General features: G+C 40.4%; 1 protein-coding gene across 1 annotated transcript; it reads left to right on the top strand.

Moving 5' to 3' along the window:
- Positions 1 to 3167: 3167 nt before the first annotated feature.
- On the top strand, positions 3168 to 14957 carry OTUD6B (OTU deubiquitinase 6B). The gene is made up of 7 exons (XM_055705473.1): positions 3168 to 3333; positions 5815 to 5969; positions 7405 to 7500; positions 8945 to 9257; positions 10809 to 10870; positions 11559 to 11665; positions 12776 to 14957. Exons 1-7 carry the CDS (start codon positions 3240 to 3242, stop codon positions 12858 to 12860), a joined length of 912 nt encoding a protein of 303 aa, XP_055561448.1. The 5' UTR covers positions 3168 to 3239; the 3' UTR covers positions 12861 to 14957.
- The last annotated feature ends 8111 nt before the right edge of the window (positions 14958 to 23068 follow it).

Below are 23068 nucleotides of genomic sequence, written 5' to 3'. Positions count from 1 at the left end.
TTTCTACCCAGGAATTATAATTAGCCAAGCTGAGCTTACATGCAGTAAGGCTCTATTTAAGTGTTTCAAGAGTGTCAGAGAGGAAAAAACACACAGAATTTGTGGGGGGAAAAGCAGATGTATGTGGTCCTGATGAGCTGGCAGGTCAAGAGGTCCCTGAGGCGCCAGGGATCCTGGGGCAAGGAGGCAGGGAGAGGCAGCGCCCTTGGCATAGACAGGGAGAGTAGGTGGCACGCTTGTGGCCCTGGCAAACCCGCAGAGACATCATGGCTGCAGGTCCCCATGATGACGGTTTCACCAAATTTGGAATTTTTTCCTTTTCTGAAATGATTTCTGAACAGCCAGCAGCCTTTGGTCTCCACCCCCCAAGCCATACCCATACCTTGCAAAATGAAACCGTTACTTTCTCAGGTCTTAGCAAATGCCTCCTCCTGCTCCTTGGTTGTTTTTCTCTAGCTCAGCTGTTGCTTTCCTTTTGTATGCTCAAAGCAGTCATCTTCCTAATTTGTGAGACTGTGGTTTTTTCAACCAGTAATTGGCCATCAGTTAGCTGTTTATAATGTTCGGATCCCTGTTTTCAATGGTATTTTCAAGGCCTTTGCTGTTGTCCCATGTTAAACTCCAGTTCACAATAGCTGCCTGGCACAGAGCCTCCGTTCGCAGGGCAGGTTCTCACCACAGGCTGACAAGAAGCCCCACAGGCCAGGACTGGGACCTCGTGGAGCTGGCACTGAGCCTGTGGCCTGCTGCTAGCAAGGGCAGTGCTTGTCTTAATAGTGTTCATTTATTCTAGGTTTCATGGCAGCACAGGAGACTCATCTTTAGACGGCTGTGCAGCATGACCTCCCCAGCATTTATCATACCACTGTTCTCTACAATGTACTCCCTTGTACTTAGTGTGCCCTAAAACCTCCATTCCTGTATAACAACGCATTATGATAGGCGTTGTTCAAATGAGGCTAGAATATCATACGGTCATTTTAATCAACCTACCTTCATCATCACTTAGCACTTCACATTTGGTCACCTGAGGTATTTATTTATTTGGTCATTGGTATTTATTCTATATTCTTTCAGCTTACTGCTAAAGATATGGCAGAAGCACAGACTAAAACCAGTAGTCACTACAGGGACCTCACTGGATGTATCCCCCTTTGACTGGGGACAGTTGTGCTGGAGAGAAGTAGGCTCTGCTACCTTTTCTCTGAAAGCTTTAAGACTTCAGTCCCCCAAAACACTGGAGAGCACAGCCTGCCTGAAGGATGGATTGGGTCATGTCTGAACAACTACTTACTGTCCCTTGTTATGGTAAAAAGGATGGTTTTGTCCTTAGCTGTATAAGGTTCTAAAAGAAACTAAAATGCAGAAGGTATAAACCAGTATTTATTGCTTTAAACTATACAGCACTTTTAAGAACATGTATTAAATATCAGCATATTGATATATACATACCTGTGCGAACAAATAAATGTCATTGACAAACTGCTACAGAGCACATATATACATTAGTCAAGGCAAATTAACCTGGAGTTGTCCTTATTCTGGATTTGCTGGTAGCATGCAGAAATATTTATAGGGCCACCCTAGTAAGTTCCAGTGCTAACCTATTTTCCTAGCTAAAAGCCAACCACCTCCCTTTCATTCTTTCTGACTGAGACTTCCTGTTGTCATGTGTGTGTGTGTCCCATCCCCCCCCCCCCCAGTCCCCGTCCAGTCCCGTCCCGTCCCCCTCCCCCGCCGCCACCTATGATGTGTTTTATTCTAACAGGCTGAAAAAAGCAGGTGGAGGTAAGGGGAAAATACATTTCCAGGTTATCAATATACAAATTGGAAAAATTATTTATGTTTCAACAGAATTGTAAAAATTGGGTGATCCTATACAGCAAGAGAGTTTGATCCATCATCTTACAATTCTGCTTTCAATCTGTTTCCTTTCTTTGCATTTGACAGTGTGGTTCATAGAATCGTAGGATCATTTAGGTTGGAAAAGAACCTTGAGATCATCGAGTCCAACCATTAACCCAGCACTGCCAAGTCCATCACTAAACCACGTCCCCAAGTGCCACATCTACACATCTTATAAGTATCTCCAGGGAGATATTCTTGTAGAGGGTCTGTTGATAAAAATGTAAAAGAATAGCAATGCTGTAACAGTTAAGCGCAAACTTACTGTTTCCATTGCCAATTTTTTTCTCAATTTGAGTAATTTTAAATCCAATTAACATACTAAAGTTTATAAATTATATTTTGCCTGATGAACTCAATGTTCCACAAAATAACGTTGGTGACTGCACTGAATAGAAAAGCATCTCACACCACACTAGGACTCAACAAGAATTGTAGTTCCCACTTTGAGGTGGGGATTTGACTCCCATCAGGAAATCTGGAATTTATTGTAATAAAAATGTTACACTCCAAGATGTAGTCTCACAGTGGTGAGGAGACGCAAATCACAGACATCACAACTTGAAAAACTGGGAATCTTCCTGGGTTTTTTAGTGCTAAGTAGCTTCATATAAAAAATGCGCACACACAGGGCACTGTGTATTTTGCACAAAAGCGAAGGGTTTAATTTCTTTTCCTTAACGTGATCAATCACACAAAACCCTCAACCAACTCCTTTCTCACCTCTAGCTTTCCTCAACAGGATTCACCTCAAGTTGAGGTAAACTACCTTTTTTTCTTAGTGAAGACCTGCCCATACGGAGTATGCATACAGACACAGCCATGCCCTATCTGTTGGGCAGGAGGTAGGGGCAAGCAGCCCCGCAGCTGCGCCAGAGGCCCGCGGTAAGGACGGGGCTCGCCTTCCCCGTAACACCGGCCTGTCCGCCCCCGCCGCTCCCACAGCCCGGGGACGGCAGGAACGCTCCCCGCTCCCGCTGCGCTCCGAGCTCGCGGCCCGTAACGCGCGGGCTCAGGCGCGGCGGTAGAGGCCGCCTATTCCCGCCAGCCGGGCGTACGGCGCGGCCCTAACAGAGCGGGGCGGCGGCGACACGGCGACCAGCCGGTCCGGCAAGGCGGCGGGCAGCGCACGGAGCAACCCGCACGGGCAGGGGAGCGCCGCCCCGGGCCGCCCGCCCCACTCCGCTCCTGCCCCGCTCCCGCCCGAGGCGGCGCCGAGGGACCGCGGGCGGGGGGCGGGGCCGGGGGCCGGTGCTGCCGGAAGCGCGGCGAGCTCCCGCCTCGCGCCGGGGTTGGGGGTCACGCGCGCCGCCGCCGCGGGCCTCCGGGCGCCCATGGAGGGCTGGGGGGCGGAGGAGGAGGCGGCGGCCGGCGGGCCGCTGCAGCAGCTGGTGAAGCGGCAGCGCAAGGAGAAGCGGGAGCTGCAGGGTGAGGGGCGCCGCGGCCCGGCGGAGGGGGCTCGGGCGGGGGGAGAGCGGCTCCCTCAGGCCGCCCCGCCGAGGGGGGAGCGGGGCGGGCCCGGCTCTCGGCCTTCTCCTGCGGGCCGCTCTGTGGGGGCGAGGCGGGCAGCCGCGCTCGGCAGCGGGTGTGTGTGTGTGTATGTGCGCGCTCGGCACCGCCGGACTTGGAGGGAGGGGAGTCCATGCGGAGGAAGGGGGCGTCGGTACCGGAACCGGGGCGGAGGTGCCCAGGCCGTGCTGTGCGGATGGGAGGGGGTCTTGTCCTGCAGGCGGGCTGCGGGCTTCCCTGGCGGAGAGCCGTAACGGAACGCTGGACTGTTAACGTGATGTTAACGCTTTGCTGCATTGCTTTTAAGTTACAGAAGGTGTGTTTTTGTGAGGCGTATTAGGTTGAAAAGCCTGCGTGAGGGACCTTGCCGCCCAGGCAGCTACCTTCATTCCCAGTGCAACTGATCTGGAATGAGCTTCCATATGCAGCCCAGCCGCAGTAATGTATCTGTAGGAGACCCGTGTGGTCTTACAGTACTCCGTGTGAACTGTTCACGAGCCACATTTTACCACCCTGTCAACGTAGATGAATATAATCGACTAATTTTGTTAGCTGGATTCTGTTGAATGGAGTTTTATGGTGGATAATAACCTTTTTGTTAAGCCTTTCTTGTTGCTCATATACAGCCTTTTCCTTGTTCGGCTCTTTTGGTATGTAATGAAATAGGCCCATCTGCAGCCTTTTATCTGTTAGAAGGTTAAAGAAGGGAAGACATGATTGGGCTGCATGGTGCCATTCAGTCTATAGGAACTTACTATTCTGAGATGCCTTTTCCTCCCTCAGATTTGGTTGAAATTTAGAAGAGAGATAGGATCAAGCATTGTGGTTAGGTGGCTGGAGCACATGGCCGGTTGATTGAGAGAGGCTGAGGAACAGAGGGGTTTTCCACCTAGAGAAGATGATAGGGAGGTATCCAATTTTAGTGCCCTGCTACCTAAAGGTGGGAGGGGTACACAGAAGACAGAACCCCAGTCTTCTCAGTTAGGAGAGGCAGGTGACCTATAGGCGCATGTTTTCCTACTTGAAAAGATATATTCCTGGTAAGTGCAATAATTAACTGTTTGACAGATAGCAAAATAGTTTGTTCATAAGGTTAATCCCAGCCTCTGAAAATCCAGCATCTCCTCCAACTGATGATCCTTGTGTCCATATACTCTCATGGTGGATTTGTGTGTGCCTCTTAAGTCCTAGATTTCCTTCTCCCCCATTATGTTGATTTTTATCAATAAAACTGCTTTTCTGTCAAACTCAGCTGCTTCATCTGTGATATTGAATGCTTAACAGAAAATTTTCATTATGAGCATTCTTGCTGCCATCTCTTGAATAGTTTCATTATTGCCATCATCTTCAGCTCAATTGTGTCAGTCAAGGGTAAAGGACAAGAAAATGTACAGGTGATGAATAGCAAGCAGGGTGTTAAATAATTGGTGCTGTAACTCTAAAACAGTGAATACAGAAGTGATGAGAGCTAACAGGGAGAGGTCATGTAAGAGCACAGGCTATGGAAGCTGTGCTTCTTCAGTCTGGAGAAGAGGAGAGTGTGAGGGATCTGGTTGTAGTTTCCGCTGCATAATGGATGGAGCCAGATTCTTCAAAGTAGAGTGTTGAGAATGGACTAGAGACAACTGCTGAAAGTGGTAACAAGAAATACCCTCATGGGAGGAAAAAGGGAAAATATTTTCATAACAAGAATGGTTAAAGATTGGAAAAAACCTGCCCGGAAAGGTTATAGAATGTCCATCCATGGAGACTTTGCACAGTCATCGGACTAAACTCCAAGTCAATCTGAATTAACGTAGTAACATGGTGTGGCTTTGAATTCAGCCATGCTTTGAGCAGGAGGTTGAACTGGACGACCTCCAGACCTCTTCTAACCAAACTATTCTATGATTTGAGAAACGGAGCCTTGACTTACAGCCTAAAAATACTTACAGAATTCAAGCAAGGTGGCGGTGGGTTTTTTTTCTTCTTGAATACACATTTTACTTTTAGAAACTTTATTTTAAGGACGGGTAACCTCTGTTTTTACTTTTAATCTGCTGCTTGTGTGATTAAGAATTTACACATCTTTCCTGTGACAGGATTTGAGATCTCAATGCTTAATCAATCTTCTTGAAGGTTGAGGTCTGCTGCATCAATGAAGTTCTTAAGTATTTATAATAGTGACCTGGCACAAGTTTTTCTTTTCTTCACATATAACATTTGTATCTTTTAAGAAAAATATAGGTGCTTTAAAATGTGATGACTATAACAGCCAGTCTCCGTTAAACCGTTAAAACATACGGATATGTTGATACTTGTAATTTTTTTTCTCTGCATGACTTCCAGTTCTTTTTTCTGCGATGACTGTGGAGTATCTGTATTTAGAGGTCATGTTTTATTACACTGCTTCTCTAACAGCAAAAATTCAAGGCATGAAAAATGCTGTTCCCAAGAATGATAAAAAGAGACGAAAACAGCTGGCTGATGAAGTTGCCAAACTAGAGGCAGAACTTGAACAGAAGCATAAGGGGGAATTAAAGCAGCTAAAGGAAGTGTCACCTGAGCAGAATAAGGTAAGTGCCTTAACTTTAGCTGAAGTTGTACAGATACAATTTGTGTTAGGGCTTCTTTAATTTTTAAAAATTGTAATGAAGTAACACTTCAAAGTATTTCTCATTTTCTTTACAGTATTAGTAACTTTTTTAATCTTTGGAAAGATTCAGCTGTTGCAGTGGGTGAGCATTGCTAGAAGGGGCATTTAACAACATGGATTTTTTTGTTGTCCAGCTTTTTTTTGTTTAGCTCTTAAGGCTATGTTAATAGCTCAGTTGTCTTAATCTTTTTTCAAGTTCCGTTATATTGTCACTTAATGACTCTTTGTGTGACCAGGCCTGTTCATATATTTTCCCTAATCTAAATGGGAATAGAGCTTGTGGCTAAATTGGTGCAGTACAGTTAGCTGTGAATGATGCTAATGCTCCATGCTCATACATCTCCTGACAGTCTATGACTTTTGGCTGTTTAAATCTTGTAAAGAAACAAACAAAAACCTGTCTGCCTGATGTTTTCTGGACTATGTGTTTTCCCGTAAGTAGCTAAACAAAGAGTTAAGTGAATGTATTTTTGTTTGAAAATGAGTGAAAACATTTCTGAATGGCTTTTAGGGAAATAGACTTGTCTGAGAAGCATCTGCTGAGAATCCTTGTGGAAAAAGTTTTCAGTTGTGAGAGTTACAACCCTGTAACAATCTTCTGTAATAAGTTTTTAATCAGATGCTTAAGCAGGTAGTGTGTAAGCCTTAAACGTAGTGCTCCAGTTTGCTTGTATCTTAGATTAGTTTTAAGAGTTTGTTTTATGTTGCTAAAAGAGTTGAAACGTTACAGTGGAGGATCTTTCAAGGTAAAATGCTTGCCCTGGATGTAACTTTGCCTGAGAGGAATTTGTTTTGAGATGTCTGGTGTCTTTCACTTCGCAAACTTTTTATTCAAATTGAAACACACTTATGATTCCAAGGGTGGCATCTAGTTCATACTATTAATGGCATTAGCTTTGTCACTTTTCTTGAGATGTGTCAACTCCCTGTCTTTTCCAACTGCTGGTTATGCTTTAGAGCCTTCTCCTGCTTTAATTGTCACAGAACTTGATAATGGCTGTTTGGGTACCTTGGTCAACAACTGGTATAGTGAGGAAAACTTTCCCTTTCAGCCAGTGAGCAGTGTTCATGCTTGAGTATGGAAGCTTGTAAGAGAACATAGGGATTAAATTTGAGATACACGGTTCGTAACTGTCTCTGTGGACACTACAGAAAAAGTAACGCATGACAGTGGATTGGAATGTGAAATTCTTCACACTTGGCTTTGATAGGTTCTATGATATACACTGATCTTTGTGGTTAAACCATAAAAATACCCTGGAATTACCTAGGAACACAATTTAAAATCGTTTCAGGAGATGCACATCTCTGTTATAATTTATACTAATAAGAACATTTAACTTTTTTCTTTTTAGACAGATTCTATAGCTGATGGTGTTGCAAATTTAGAGCTTGAAGGAGTAGAGCAACAGGTTCAGCATCCTCGAATATCAAAAGCACAGAAGAGGCGGGTATGACTTTACATTTAAAAATTTTATAAATATTTTATTGAAGTTATAGTCACTTAAACTGAACTGTAATAACTAAAGTTAAACAATTTTGCAGGGGGCATTACCTGGCTAATTCAGTATTGATGCTGTACCTACTGGGTGCTTTGACAATCTGTAAAGCTGCTACCTAGAGATATGTAAGCATTTTATAAATAGTTGTACTTTTTTACCCTCAGCCATGAGCTGGGAATCAGAATAGGTCAGGAGATGGGAGCCAGAAATAGCAAATGATGTAAAGCAAATGATTTTAAAAGAATTTAACTGAAAATATTAATAAAAGTAAGGTAATTGAATGAAAATAATGTAAAATACATGGAAAATATGCAAGTAGTAGAACTTTACACATTTAACCAAAGAACATGAATACTGAAATTCTTGTAAATTTTTGAATTTTTAAGAAACACTACCTGGTGTCCAGGCCATTAGGATTAACTCTTGTTAACCTTCAGATGTTAAATTTTGATGGATTAACGTTCTCATTGTACCTGCCTGAATGTTGATGCAGGGCCAGAGGAGCACTGCTTTATTGCAGAATCCATCCACTGTTACATGGTCGCTGCTGCAGAGCTGCCTTGTAACAAACATGATAAAAGGATGGTCTTAATTCATCGCATCCTGTCTAGGCAAACTAGAAACTCTGTAGCGTAGTTTTCCTATATTGTGGTTGCCTAAGCCAGTCTGGTCTTGATCTGTGGTGAATTTTAAGTGTGAAAGTAAAAAGATCATTCTCTGTACTGCTGCTTTTTTTATTTACTCATTTACTTTGACTCTTATTCGCCTGTTAACTTAAGCGTAAACTTAAGAAGCATTCTACTAAACTAATTTTTATGTTATTTATTATTACATCCCCTCTAGTATTCTCTGTATGCATTCTTATCCGTCCTTTATGTTAGGAGCAGTCTTTTATGATGTATAGTACCTAGCCCTAGGCAGTTTCAGTTTCATGACATGAGATCCATTATGCAATCATATGCGTAAGTGGTAGATCTCATGCTTATTATGAAAGAGCAATATTTTCTGTTGTTGAATTAGAATTCCCATACTTAAGTTGTTTGACAATGTGGTGAAATAGGTGATCCTGAAGAAATTACTATTATAACAGTGATTTTACGGGTGTTGTAAAAAATGTTATTTTGCATGTTGATATATTTAAGATTTCTCCTGTCACATACATTTGGGTGTAGCGTAAGAGGCAGTTAGGATCTATCGGTCACTTACCATTTGCTAAAGTTTGGATTTAGGAGGTCTCTAAGATTTGGTGGTACTGATTTGGGAGAACATTTCTCAGATACAAATGTACTGAGAAGACATTTGAAGAGTTGAAAGCAAGCGCTGAGTCAAGAACTCTACAGGAATCTTCTAAATTTTAACATTTGATGTAATTTTAATGTGTTTTTAATCTAAGGAAAAAAAAGCTGCCTTGGAGAAAGAAAGAGAAGAAAGGATAGCTGAAGCTGAGATAGAAAATTTAACGGGTGCTAGACATCTTGAAAGTCAGAAACTTGCCTCCCTATTGGCAGCAAGGCACTTAGAAATCAAACAGATCCCTTCAGATGGCCATTGCATGTACAGAGCTATTGAAGATCAGCTCAAGGATCACCAGAATTCCTGGACTGTTGCAACTCTGAGGAGCCAAACAGCAAAGTATATGCAAAGTCACTTTGATGACTTCCTGCCATTTCTTACAAACCCTAGTACTGGAGACATGTATAGCAGAGGTAAGACTTGTGGTATAGGAGATTTTAAAAAATGTTACAACTATCTCTGATATCTTGTTCTCAGTTACAGCTCAGTTGGGACTAATTCATTACGAAGTTTGTTCCTGAACTTTGATTTGGTTGTGTTCTGTGGAACACAGAATTATGATCTGCTATGAAACTTGGTACACTTCAATCTCTGTAATTTTATTTTTTTTTTAAGTAATCTAGCAAACATTATTCCCCCCCCCCCCCAAAAAAAAAAAAAAAAAATCAGAACTTGGTAATCATGTTCTGGGATGTGATTTAAGTTGTACTGTAAACAGTTTCTCTACCAGGTTAGTGGTGATTTTCTGTCAACTTTTATATTGGTGTTTTCAATTTACATAGGAAAACTTAGAGTGTGAAATTCAAGCAAATTATTTATAATAGCTTGCACATACACTTTCTCTTATTCTACCCTTTATTTTCACTATTTATGCTAGGTCTTTTGGAGCTCTTCCTTAAAAGCAGACTAAACTAAAAAATACAAAGGCATTCAGTGTGAGCAATGAGTGGCTGAGTAAATGCAGTTAAATGGAATTTATGTACTTATTTGAGCAATACATGGTTTACTCATTTCTTACTGCATGTCTGGAACACTAGAATTTTTTTTAGTCTACTGCTACATTCATTTAATAGTTATTGCTGTAGATTTCATTTGGTGACTGGGGGCTTTTATGAAGTAGAAAGTATCTTTCCCATGTTGGCAGAGATAATTGCAAAAGGATAAATGTGCCCCAAGAGAAGACTGAATGAAGTTCTGCAGAGCAGCAGGGAGCTGTGGTTTTCTTATGTCTCTTAAGTCTGTTATAAGGGGAACGTATGAAAAACAGTTCTGAGCAGTCTTCAGAAAATCCATTTTTTCTTTATCAAAAACAATTTATGGGTTTCAGAAGCCTGAAGGGTTGCAATTTATATTTTGAAAAGCTTGGTTTCTGTAGAACATGATCTCCAAAAGACTTATTTAGCTCTTAACAAAAGGAACTATTGGGAATAAATACTTCTGAGGTTAAAAACAAGTTAGCTAATATGGAAATTAGAAAAAAAAAAAAAAACAAAATCCAAACCAAACCATTGAACTTCCTACAGTCATAAGATTTTAAAAACATACCTGACACCTAACTAATGTAAGAACGAAGCATACCACTTGCTATCACATTGTTGTTTTGAGACTGTAGAAAATACTTTCTGATATCCAACAGGAAGAAAACTGCAATTTCATGCTTCTTGTCAACAGTTCCCTAAAGAAAAAGTTTATATTTTAAACCTGTACTTTTTTTATTCCCATACCTGTTTTTATTCCTGTCTGCTGTCTTAATTTTTCCTTCTAAAACAGTCATGGGGTGGTTTTTCTGGGGCCTCTGGTGTTTTTCTGTTGCTTTCCTTCTCTTCAGTGGACATACATGTTTTTTTGTATGGTGTGTTTGGACTTTTCAGGTTCTAGTTCTTCATTGTACGACCAATATTTTTCCTCAGTTGCTTGTTCTCAAATAAGATAAGTAATAAAAATTGTCTTTTCTTTTCCCACAGAGGAATTTGAAAAGTACTGTGATGATATAGCAAATACAGCTGCATGGGGTGGTCAGCTGGAGGCAAGTATTGCACTGATAATTTTTATTTATGAAATTCCAAAGTGGGTGGATATGCCTTCAAAAAAGGGCTTCTTAAGAAAGAACACCTAAAGGCATAAGAGAATGTAGTCATAAACAGTTTATCAAGAACTTTCCTCTACGGTTATAAATTGTGTTCCCGAATTGGTAGCTTTTGTGATGGTGCACCACTGTTCTGATGTATTTGATGACACATAAGTTAATGAATTCAGTAGTTTTAAATATCATTAGAAAGACTGATAATATGAGCGGAAGAAGACTTTCTAAGGAGAAAGCATTTTATTATGCAGACTAAGATGGTAGCAAAGCTGACTAGAGCAGAGCAATGTTAGATTTTTATAATGTAAACCAGAACTTGAGTTTGAGAAAATAAGTATTTATTTACTTTGTCTTATTTATTGTTTTATGAAAAAGTAGTTACCAAATTACTGAAGCTAGCTCAATGTTACCTGTGTTGTATCACCAAATTAGTGATTAATTTAAGACAACCTGTTTTCAATTAAAGTTTAAAACATTTAAATAGTTTTGATTATTTTATTAAAGTTTATTTTCTGACAGTATTTGAAATGTGATGTCTGAACTGATGTCTGCTAAAACTAAATGCCATGTCTTCTTCTCTTCCCCTGCATTGGATCTAATGATATCATTGTATTGTTTTTATACCTTAAAGCTAAGGGCTTTGTCTCACATTTTGCAAACACCTATTGAAGTAGTGCAGATGGATTCCCCACCCATTATTGTTGGTGAAGAATATTCAGGCAAACCAATAATACTTGTGTAAGTATGTAATTTTATCCCTTCTTCAAATCAGTGCACTTCTATATCAGAGGGCTCAGCTTTGATTCTCCCTCTTTCTTTTTTGATTCACCTGCTCTTTCATTTTCTGTTGTTTATCTGACATTTAAGCATTTCTTGAATAAAGATCTTGCAGGTCAGAATTTATGTTTGTGGTTAACACACTTAGTTTAAAGATATTGTAATTAGAGTTCTTAAAATGCTGACAGTCAGTCTGAAGTGTGATTCAGTCACTGCATTATAGAATGCTACAAGATCATTTAACCTGTTAGATAATTACAAAATAATAGTGAAATTCATATAAGATGCAGCAGGAAACTTTTTCCTCTTACAAGTTTATGTCAGTCTGTGCCTGGAAGTCACCAGAATTTAAAAGCTGTCATTATTAGTACTCTGTTATTTAATCGGAGAATCACAGAACAGTCAGGGGTGGAAGGGGCCTCTGGACATCAGCTAGTCCAACGCCCTGCTAAAGCAGGTTCTCCTAGAGCAGGTTGCACAGAGTCACATCCAGGTGAGTTTTGAATGTCTCCAGAGAAGGAGACTCCACAGCCTCTCTGGGCAGCCTCTGCCAGAGCTCTATCATGCCCAAGGTAAAGAAGTTCTTGCTCACATTCAGGTGGAACTTCCCGAGTTGCAGATTGTGCCCGTTGCCCCTTGTCCTGTCCCACTGAAAAGAGCCCGGCCCCGGCCTCTTGACACCCACCCCTAAGATACTTGTGTGCATTGATAAGGTCCCATCTCAGCCTTCTCTTCTCCAAGCTAAACAGGCTCAGTTGTCTCAGCCTTTCGCATGAGGGAGATGCTCCAGTCAGTTGTCTTTGTAGCCCTGCACTGGACTCTCCCCAGCAGTTCCCTGTCTCTCTTGAACTGGGGAGCCCAGCACTGGACACAGCACTCCAGATGGGGCCTCACCAGGGCAGAGCAGAGGGGGACGATCACCTTCCTTGACCTGCTGGCCATGCTCCTCCTAATGCACCCCAATGTATTTTCTGTTCTAATTTAAGCTGTCTTCCAGTGCTGTTAATGTTTGTCATGACACATACTTTTAGTTAAACTGAACACTAATTCTGTAACTTTTTCTTTTTTTAGGTATATGAGACATGCCTATGGATTAGGAGAACATTACAATTCTGTAAAACTTCTAACAGATGCTGCCACGGAAAATGGCAGCTAGCATACAAAAGTCATAAATCCACATGGATAATAGCTGTGTCTTGATGTGTTGGGCACCAGACAATTTCCAGACAGACTGGAAAGTTATGCTTTTTTTTCATTTTTAATCCTTTCAATTTAGTTTAAAAGTTTTCACTATAAATCCAAAACAGCTCTTAATTTAAAACAAAACCAAATCAAATCAAAACTACACAACAGTATTTTGAACTTGTTGGCATTAAGCATGTTTAGAAGATCTTTAAAAAGGTGGCTATGTTGGTCAGACTTTTTTTTTTCCCCCAATAGACCTTCATCCCATGCTGCAGTGAAGATAGAGTAGTAAATATTTTGGTTAATCAGCATTTCTGCTGAAGAATTAGTTACTTGAAGGTTCCTGTTACATCATTTTGGGCAGATTTTGATGCTCACGGAAGAGTTAAGGTATTTAAAATGATTGTTTATTTTGATTGATGGAATATCCTCTGCAGCGTTTCTTTAGTTCTGTCAGGATCTAGCTTTAATGCTCTAGGAGGGATCCCTTTCTTCATTTGGGTAGAGAAGAGCTGGAGACAAATCCCGTAGTAGAATATCTTGATACCTTGCTCGGCTGAAGGAATCACAGTGTTTTATTTTTAAAGACTTTCATCTAAGATTTTTAGCAAGGTTTGAGGACTTTTTTTTTTTTTTCTTTTCCATTTGACAGCAGGAACTGAATCTTGATGCTCTTTCTATACTGAACTTGTAGGAAGAACGTTGTTGTTTATACATCGTAACGTTGATGCAAGTTAACGGTGCTGTTCATCCTTCATGATCTTTCATTTGTGCATTTTGATGATACAGAAATCTTACAAACTAAAAGCCCTTCAATGTCCTCACTTCAGGTAGTGAAACTCAACACATCATTTATGGATCTGCTGATCTAAGCACTTTGTGATCAAAGATGTGGTATTTTATAATGCTTAAAACAACTGGTTGCATTCAAGTGTAAAAATAACCACCTTGGGTTTTGTCAGGAACTTAATTTTTCTGCAGATCACCTTTAAACTGAAATATTCATTGCTTCTAATAATGCACAGAGACCTGACAGGTGTGGCTTTTTTTAATATGGCTTGACTTTTTACATTAGAAACATAGATTTTTGTCTTTTAAGTCACTGTAAATGTGACTCCAAAATTAGAAGTATACTGAAACCAAAGTTCTAATGCAATTGTTTTTTAACAATAGAAGTGATTTTTAAATTAATTTATTTTTTTTAAGCCTTAGTCAATAACATGACCATTGTCTGTATTATAGTTTTGATGAGTCGGAAAAAAGTGATTCATGTCGAGTTTAAACACCTTTGCTCTGATTTGAGGATTATAAGCTAGTAACAGTGCGTATCTTGTAGTCCTTCAGTAAAGTTAGCCAGCAGATTGATGTTCCTGGGTCTTATTAATTAGAAAGAACAATCTGCTCTTACTTGAGGAGGAGATAAGTGTTCACTTTATGGATCAGATTGTCTGCTTTAAAGCACTTTGAGAGAGAGGGAGAGGAAAAAATCAGACAATTATAGCAAGGGGTTTTGGAGAAGCAGAACTTGAATTGTGACTTGTTTAGACTGGTTCCTGCCAGGAAAACAAGTATTAACTGGATTGGGAGGTTTTATGTCCTTATTTACCTGATACAGTATAGCAAATATAGCTGTATTTATAGCAGCTGCTTTACTGTACAATTTAGTTTGCTACCTTGATGTATAAAATGATGTTTCTAATTTTAAACAAAAAATTGGTTACAGCAGTATGGAAAAAATATTCCTATTCATAATACCACTATAAATTTCACTAAAAATAGCAATCAGGAATACTCTTCTGTGTTTTGCTTAGAACGGATGTGTTTTTAAATGCATATGCTGCATTTTTTTAGCTACCCCATGAAAAAAGTTCTTTGTTTTATTGGGTTTTCATTCAATTAACTGCCAGAGAAAAGATGCCAGAGCCGTGGAATGCCTGTACCAACAGTTTGTCCTGTTGAAGATGTTTACAATTTGTATAAAGCGAAATAATGTTTTAATATAGTGAGTGAAAGATCTTTGCTCTTGCTGTATGGGACTGGCCAAAAAGTAATAAATCAGTTTGTGGCAGGTCTTGTGGTGGTCATTTTCTATTTTGTACTTTGATTGATTGTTCCCTACTGAATTCCTATTATCAAAAAGTTTACCTATTTATTTTATGGCTTGTGGGTCCTACTGTAGTATGAATTCTCCAACAACTGACTATTCCTATTCAAGCAGACGAAGCTTTACTCTTCATGAAATTGAGTTGTTTCTAAACAAAATTTATCCTCTGTGTTTTAGCAATTAAAATTGAACTATTCTGAAAAGCTGTATTTGAAAATACTATTGAACTGCTCCATACATAAAAATGATCAAGTGAAACAGAGCTGTAGTAGGGTTACACAGGAAGGTTTTGGTAGCCGGGGGCTACAGAGGTGGCTGCTGTGAGTAGTAGCCAGAAGCTCCCCTGTGTCCGACAGAGCCAATGCCAGCTGGCTCCGAGACGCGACCCGCTGCTGGCCAAGGCTGAGCCCATCAGCGACAGCGGTAGTGCCTCTGGGATAGCATATTAAGGAGGGGAAAAAAATAAAAATGGCACATCTGTGCCAGCAGGAGAGAGGAGTGAGACTGAGAGCAACAGCCCTGCAGACACCCAGGTCAGTGCAGAAGGGGCAGGGGGTCCTCCAGGGGCTGGAGCAGAGGTTCCCCTGCAGCCCACGGTGAGGCAGGCAGTGCTGCTGCAGCCCGTGGAGGTCCACAGTGGAGCAGATATCCACCTGCAGCCCATGGAGGACCCCATGCCGGAGCAGGTGGGTGCCCAAAGGATGCTGTGACCCCCTGGGCAGCCCACGCTGGAGCAGCTCCTGGCAGGCCCTGTGGCCCCATGGGGAGAGGAGCCCAGGCTGGGGCAGGGCTGCTGGCCGGGCTGTGACCCCACGGGGGACCCATGCTGGAGCCGGCTGTGCCTGAAGGACGGCACCTGGTGGGGGGGACCCACGCTGGGACAGTTTGAATAACTGCAACCCGTGAGAAGGACCCACATTGGAGAAGTTCACGGAGGACTGTCTCCTATGGGAGAGACCCCACGCTGGAGCAGGGAAAGGGTGGGGAGGAAGAAGAGGCAGAAATGTGTGATGGACTGACTGTAATCCCCATTCTCCTGTGCTGTGCAGCGGGAGGAGGAAGAGAAATTGGGCATTAAGCCTGGAAAGAAGGGAGAGGTGAGGAGAAGGTGTTTTTTCTGGTTTGAATGATAATAAGTAAACTAATTTTCCCAAGTTAAGTCTGTTTTGCCCGTGACGGTGATTGCTAAGTGATCTCCCTGTCTTTATCTCGACCCATGAGCCCTTTGTCATATTTTTCTCTCCCCTGTCTGCTTGAGGAGGGGAGTTTCAGTGGGTACCTGGCATCCAGCCAGAGTCAAACCACCACAGGAAGGTTTCTTGCAGGATTTAGCTTTTAACTTCTTTCAGATTACATTTTCTCTGCAAAGTAGCAGTACTTACTTTGAGTTTATATGTATTATTATATGCTTATATGTAGCTTTTCTTTCTTTTATATGGAATTAATTGACATCAGTTTCTTCAACCGCTGTTTCTTTTAGGGGCTGTTCAGTCATTTCTCCGCAAGGTAATTGCGATTAGTTTCCAGTCAGAATGCTCACATGAATGTGAGGGGAACTGCCTAGTGGTCTGCAATACATTGTGTACAGTATTCTTAAAGGGAAGAACTTGTTGAAAGAAATGGGTGCAGCTGGGCAAGTTGAGGCACAGAAGAGACTGGCTTCCTCTTGGAGGCATTTTAGCATTTGTCCCTGTCCCCTTAGTCCCTGCCCGGTCTCTGCTCTCCCTGCATCCCCAGCAGTGGGCTGCAACTGGCCTCAGAAAGCGGTTGGGAGATGGGAGACAGTGGGAGGGAGTGCAGGCCCGTCATAAATTACTCAAATATTCCATGACTTCAAGGACTTTTTAAAAGAAATATAAAATGCAATGAGGCACGGCTGTTCCTCGCACACATTAGTACAATTCTTATAACCTGTTGTGTTTACATATATTAAAATGTTACAGTTAAAAAAAGTGGGGAGGTTATTTCACAACTACTTGCCTCGAAGCAAAATTGTCATTAGAGGTGCTTTTTGCCTCCTGCCCGTGCTCTGTCCTTCCTCTCTCCTCTTTTTAACTAGCAGTTCAACAGGAGCTGTGACAGGCCCCAGGAAAAAACCCGAGGCTGAAATTTCAGTCTGTGCAGAACACGTCCCCTCTGCTCCTGCACTGTCTCAAGGAGTAAGAGGTGCTGGGCAGATGGGATGCTGTGGGATGGTGCCCCCCCTCTGCTGTGCTATGCCCAAGTGTAATATTGTTATGAACAACAACAGTGAGAATTACTGTGCTGGTGGCAGATGGGGTAGGGGCTCTGTCTCCTGCAGCTGGTGTCAGGGCTTTGCATTTTGCCCAGTTCTCCAATCTCCCTCCTTCACCAGTGCTGGTTGCCCTGTATCTTATGAAGCCACTGATGTGACAAGTGAGTAAGTGGAGTTAGGCAGCATCTCTTTCATAGATGATATGGGTGGTGGCAGCGCAGATACATTGGGGTGTATGTTCTGGGAAGCGCTGGTCAGACACGTTGCGTAGGTGTGCTTGGGTAAGTGGCATCTTCAGGGGAAAAACACCCTTCGTGCCAGAGGAGTGAATGCCGAGTGCCCCGGAGGCACCCTGAAGGCTGTGGTGAGAGTGGATGACAATGTCCCATCTCCATCATCCTTGTAGACAACGCTTTGGGCCATCATCTTTCACAGGCTGTGGAACTGTTGCAAGTGCAACTTTCCATTTTTAGTCCTCAAGGTACAACCTGCCCTCCTTTATCTCCCAGCTGATCTCCTGGGATGTATTTGTGAATGACAGGCAGCCCATGTTGATTACTTAGTCTGTGTAAGTAGCTGAGCAGACTTAAAAATCGGACCTGACGTACAGGAGGCATTTTCTGTGCTTTCCTTGGCTCCAGTAAGAACACTAACCCACACCATAACATAAATGGATTATGATTATTCACTAGAGGCATATGTGGTATACATACATTTGAATACAGCTAAAATCCTTAAAAATTGCCTCTGTATGTTATAAACAGGTATATCATAAAAAGAACTGTTCACACACAAAAAATATTTGGTAAAATTAAAAATAAACTGATGTAGTCTCTATATTCCAGATTAAATAAATACATCAAGGTATCAACTGAAAAGCTTTATCCTCCTTATAAATTAGAACAAGTGGAGTGCATAAGCTTAAATAGTAAGATAAAAGATATTCCTAGGGACCTATATTTTCTGCAAAGGCTTGCTCAACTTCATCAGTCCTGCAAATATTTGGCATATTGGAAGAGATTAGATATGTGAAGAGTCTGAAGTTGCTGTGTTTGTCCAGACAAAAACTTAAAAACCTTCCAGATGTGAGTAACGCTGTTTTATTTTTCAAAGCTTTTTTTCTTCCTGTTGAAGAATAATGTCTTATGAAAACATCTGAGAAAGATATCTTTTTTGAAATTATTATGTAAGTCATGAAAATGCACTTTAATAATTGCATTCTGGAAGGTATTTGAATACTCTTTCGAGCAAGCTGAGGACCTGGGGCTCCAAAAGCCAGAAGCAGGGTAAGTTCTTATGCCAAGGTATGTTTCTGAAAGAGGAAAGAAAAGAAGGTAAGTATTTGCTGCTTTTCCTAGCTCATCATTTACTTCATAATATGAAAATATCTTCTAACAGTAGCATTGTATAACCAGCAGTCTCAAATGGCTGGGGTTTGGTGAGCTCCTTGAAAGAGAGACCTGTTCTGTAGCTTCACTGACAGCCTTCATTGCACCTCCCTGACTGGTTGGTAGAACTGCAGATTATTTCAATGGTTTTTAAAAACTTTATTTTAATCTCTGACATATTTATCAGTATTTGACATCCTGTGTTTTATGCCACTGGTTTAGTTGTCATGTTTGCTGTGTGCCTGATCTGCTGGCTGGAGTATGTTATCCATCTGTTTCTGAACATTTCATCACAATTTCTGCAAACTGCAGGGTTGACATGGAGGTCTTCGAGAAAACCTACATGGGACAAGAAGCTGGAGAATGTAATGAAAGAATACTTCAAATCCAGCTTGAAAAACTGTGCTGTTAGTAAAAACAATAACAAAAAGATTCTTAAGGAAAATTGCTGATATTCCAAACTTTTACATTTTACTTTTTATGTCTATTTGTGACAATCAAGTAAAAGTTTCGGTTTTAATGCAGATGAAACTGGATGTCATGCCTCTGATAATGTATTCATGTTTTACAGATTCGGTTATTTCTAAAAGACTGGTAGCTTTCCCAGACATAACAAGTGATATTCCCCCTATAGTGCAAGGACACATTACAAAAAATATGGCAAGTGTCTTTTTCTAGTTAGACAATTTTGAGCTTCTAACATATTTTGTGAAACACCCTTGATGTTATATGTAGGAATAGAGCTGTTGAGGTTGTTTGGTTTTTTTTAATTTAAAAAAGTGCCTTTAATGGGGGAGGTCTTGGGGCGATGGGGACGGACAGGAAGGACACAGATTGTTTTCCTGAATTAGGCAATAATTGAACTAAGACGTTTGGGCACTATGTGGGTGTACTGAGAAAGCTGTGTATTTAAAATCTGTGTACCAATACATCTTCTACATTGTAGGATATGTGCTGACTTATCCCACGTGATAGCACCTTTAGAAAAAACTTCTTTGCTACAGAGTTTTGGCTCTGGAGCTGGGAGTCTGTGGACTGTTGCAGATCTAGGACATCACTGGGAACAAAAAGAAATGTAGAATAGTTTGCATGACTGGAGCGGTGCAGGCTTTTTTGGAAGGACAGGCTGGGAAGGTGAGGAGGAGAGGTTTAGCTTAGTGCTCAGCTGTGGTACAGGTGACAGGTCTGGTCATAGCTTATGGGTCAGGACCAGAGGGGTGGCGTATGTAGGCTATGTTGTAGTGGGCGCCTGCTACACATCAACCAAGATGTTTTTACTAATTTTACCAATAGTGGGGTTTTGCACAGTTTGAGTTCCCTAGCCAACTCCAGAGCCTTAAGTTAAAAATAAGACAAAGCAGAGGCTAAATTTGAAAACTATTGCTTAGTAAATACATTTGATCATGAAATCTCCATCAAATCTTGTGTAGGAAAATCCGTGTCTTTTCCCTGCAAGATTTATTTATGTATTTTAAGAAGAATGTGCAAGACAGCCTATTTGTACAAGGTGAAACCAGGTCTCAATATAGGCTTTCTTGCTTTCTCACTTATTTCTCACAATGTATGGTACATATCACAGTGATGCATGTAACATCAGTTTGCCACATGCGCAAACTAAGGTATTACCTTCAAAAAGCAGGCTTTCCAAAACTGATAACAAGCGTTACATGATTTAAGAGTCTTGAAATTGTCTTTATAAATTGCATTGATATGCAATGTTTTCAAGATTAGAGCACTTATAAAAGGTAATTTCAAGGACTGTAATCAAATGTGCACTTTAGTAAGGGGAAAAGATCCAACCCTGTATTGTGCACCATAAAAATAGTGAACTGCTGACTAATATTATATTAGAAGCTAAATGAACAGTCTGAGAATAAACAGGATATCTAGTAAATGTGTAGGCTTAATTTTTTTGGCAGAATCTCTAATGCATAATTACTTATGCATAAGATTTATAAATAAAATACTTTTGGGGGGCTAGAAGTTATTTTAGCTAATTTAAACTATCACCTTAAATAGGAAGGCATAATTAGGATATAATATTAAATAGAAAAGTAATTCCTGAAATTTCTGTCATTAAATTTTAAAAGAAACTTAGCAAAGATCTCTAAAGCCACTTATCCATCAGTCAGAACTTATTCTTTGTTTCTCACAAAGCATTGACACAAGAGCTTTGATTTTGTTTGCACCATTATGTTTAAAATAAAAATCTATAACTGACAATAGTACATTAAAAATGATGCAAAGTGCACCTTTAGAATGATTAAAAAATGAATCTCTGTTCAGTTGTCTACACATCTGTTTTATTCATGGATGCATTCCTACTAATCAGGTGAGTGAACATCATCAGAAAAAATAACAAAGAAATGCACCAATAAAAAAGCTAATCTGAAATTTCTTTAAATTCTCTGTATTATTGAAGAATTACTTTAAATAGTTGGGTTTGAATTACTTTAGTTATAGCAATTGGAATATTTGCATTATCTCACTGCTAGTCTTCAGAAGACCAACAGCTGCTGGGTTTTTTCTAAAGCACTGCATTATTCTTACGGTGTAATTCCCTTAACCTAAAGTCCTCCCTTTATTTCAACAGAAAAGTTTGCAGGAGTTGGTAACTAAATAGTTTTGCTGCTTCAGTTTACATCAATTGTTTTACAAATTAAAAAGCTACTTAAGAATAAAGAAATAAAGACAGATGCTCCATGCATATGCTAAGTTAAAGCTCATCTTCCTTTGCAAAAATTTAGAAGCACATAGTCTCTTCGTGCTTCTAATAAATAATTCTTATATTTTAATCAAACAGCTAATCCTCATTTGCTCTACTAGATTAATCTTGCCACTTGAGTGATGGTTTACTAGAGAGCTAGAAATTGTCAAGCTCAGCCTATTTAAGATCTGAGGCGATCAGAATATCTGAGATTAACACATAAAAATGTCTTTTACTTGACTGATTTTAGATGTACTTTAATTCTGTTATCTGTAAGTGTTTCAGTGCAAATCACAGAGCAATTTTAATAGTAGATTGTCTCAGCATTGAAACACTTCTAGCTTCCAATTTTTCAAATGAAAGTTAATGAATTATTTATTTAAGCACTGTACATATTAATTACATATTGTCAAGAATAAAACTGTCAGTAAATCTTAATTGAAGAACCTTAAAAATTATAGAAGCAGCTTAACTTCTTATTTTGCATGTAGTACATCTCACAAACATTTGCTTTAGAAATAAAGAAGCCTGGGAATAGACAACTCATAACTATACTCAGTAACTCAAATTATATTTTGCATTATGAAAATATGGTTCTGCATGTTGCTCATCTGCCTGTGGACATATAAGAAAATATATATATATATTTCACATACTGGTACTTAGGATCTTTTCCAGTCTATTTTCTAAACTAAAATAATATTTAAGCAAATTTCTGGAGTCAGTGCTGAACATATAACTGGCACACAAAGCACACGACATTCTGTTCATTCAGTTAATGGCTTCAAGGCTAGTTTGACCAAGTATTTGAAGGTCTACACACAAAGAGATATGCATTAAATATCCTTTACTTTTTACCTCTTAAGTATAATAACCTGTTTTTTAAATAGTATGAACTAAAATGCAAGGTGGTGGAAAGTGGGGTTGGAATGTGGGTCTCAACTGAGCAAGTACCTTCCAACAGTTGATTTGCAAAATGTCAAAATTTGCTCGTGCTTTTCTAAAATGCAGTGCAGGACAGATGAGTAAATATGAAGCAGGATTTTCGTAGAATACTTTAGTTTTGAAAGGAACTCCAGTAGTCCTCCAGACTGATATCCAGCTCACAGTGGCACTAACTTCAGGTAGACCAGATTATTCTCTTTCACTTTACAAGCATCATCCTTCTGTACAGGGAAAAAGGGGAGGAAAAGCCACTGAGAAATTGGTAGCCATGGACGCAAGAGAAACACTTGTTCTGTGTGTTTGCTTCAGGCTGCAGGTCCCTTTTTCCTGTGGCCTCAGAAAATCTTTAGCTGAAGATTTCCTCTGTTTGAGCTGAGTTTTACAGCTTCTTCAGGTTTGGCCTCCTAGGTCAAAGTGAGGAAGACATTTGTTCAGGGTTTTCTGCTCACTTTGTCTCTGATTGATAGAGCCAGCTAACAGACTAGAACAGCTTTAAAGGTATTTCATCCTATTTACCATGCTGGTGTGTTGTGTTCAGTAAGATTAACTCACCTGATGCTTATTCCTTTAGACAAGTCTTCCATTCCATTCTTATCCTTAGCCATGCGTTTCTCATATGAGCTATCATACTTAAGGCTTTTCAGATAAATCATCTTATTGGAAAGGAGCTGAAGCACTGCAGTGATGCACTGCAGCATCTTTCTGCTGGGGCCGGGGACTATTGAAGTTGTTACTGAAGAACTTCAGCCACTGACCTTAGTCCTTGCTTAAGATTCCTGAGCTCCCACCTGTACACCAT

This window comes from Falco cherrug, chromosome 3 (genome assembly GCF_023634085.1).
Source record: "Falco cherrug isolate bFalChe1 chromosome 3, bFalChe1.pri, whole genome shotgun sequence".
In the NCBI taxonomy this organism is placed as follows: domain Eukaryota; kingdom Metazoa; phylum Chordata; class Aves; order Falconiformes; family Falconidae; genus Falco; species Falco cherrug.
This window is presented reverse-complemented; position numbering and strand designations above follow the sequence as displayed.

What these genes read in the sequence shown, in the direction of transcription:
- OTUD6B (XM_055705473.1), top strand. Translation starts at nt 3,240, where the DNA reads ATGGAGGGCTGGGGGGCGGAGGAGGAGGCGGCGGCCGGCGGGCCGCTG. An exon ending in GGAGAAGCGGGAGCTGCAGG is followed by an intron (nt 3,334 to 5,814) that starts GTGAGGGGCGCC and finishes CTTCTCTAACAG; the next exon opens with CAAAAATTCAAGGCATGAAA. An exon ending in TGTCACCTGAGCAGAATAAG is followed by an intron (nt 5,970 to 7,404) that starts GTAAGTGCCTTA and finishes TTTTCTTTTTAG; the next exon opens with ACAGATTCTATAGCTGATGG.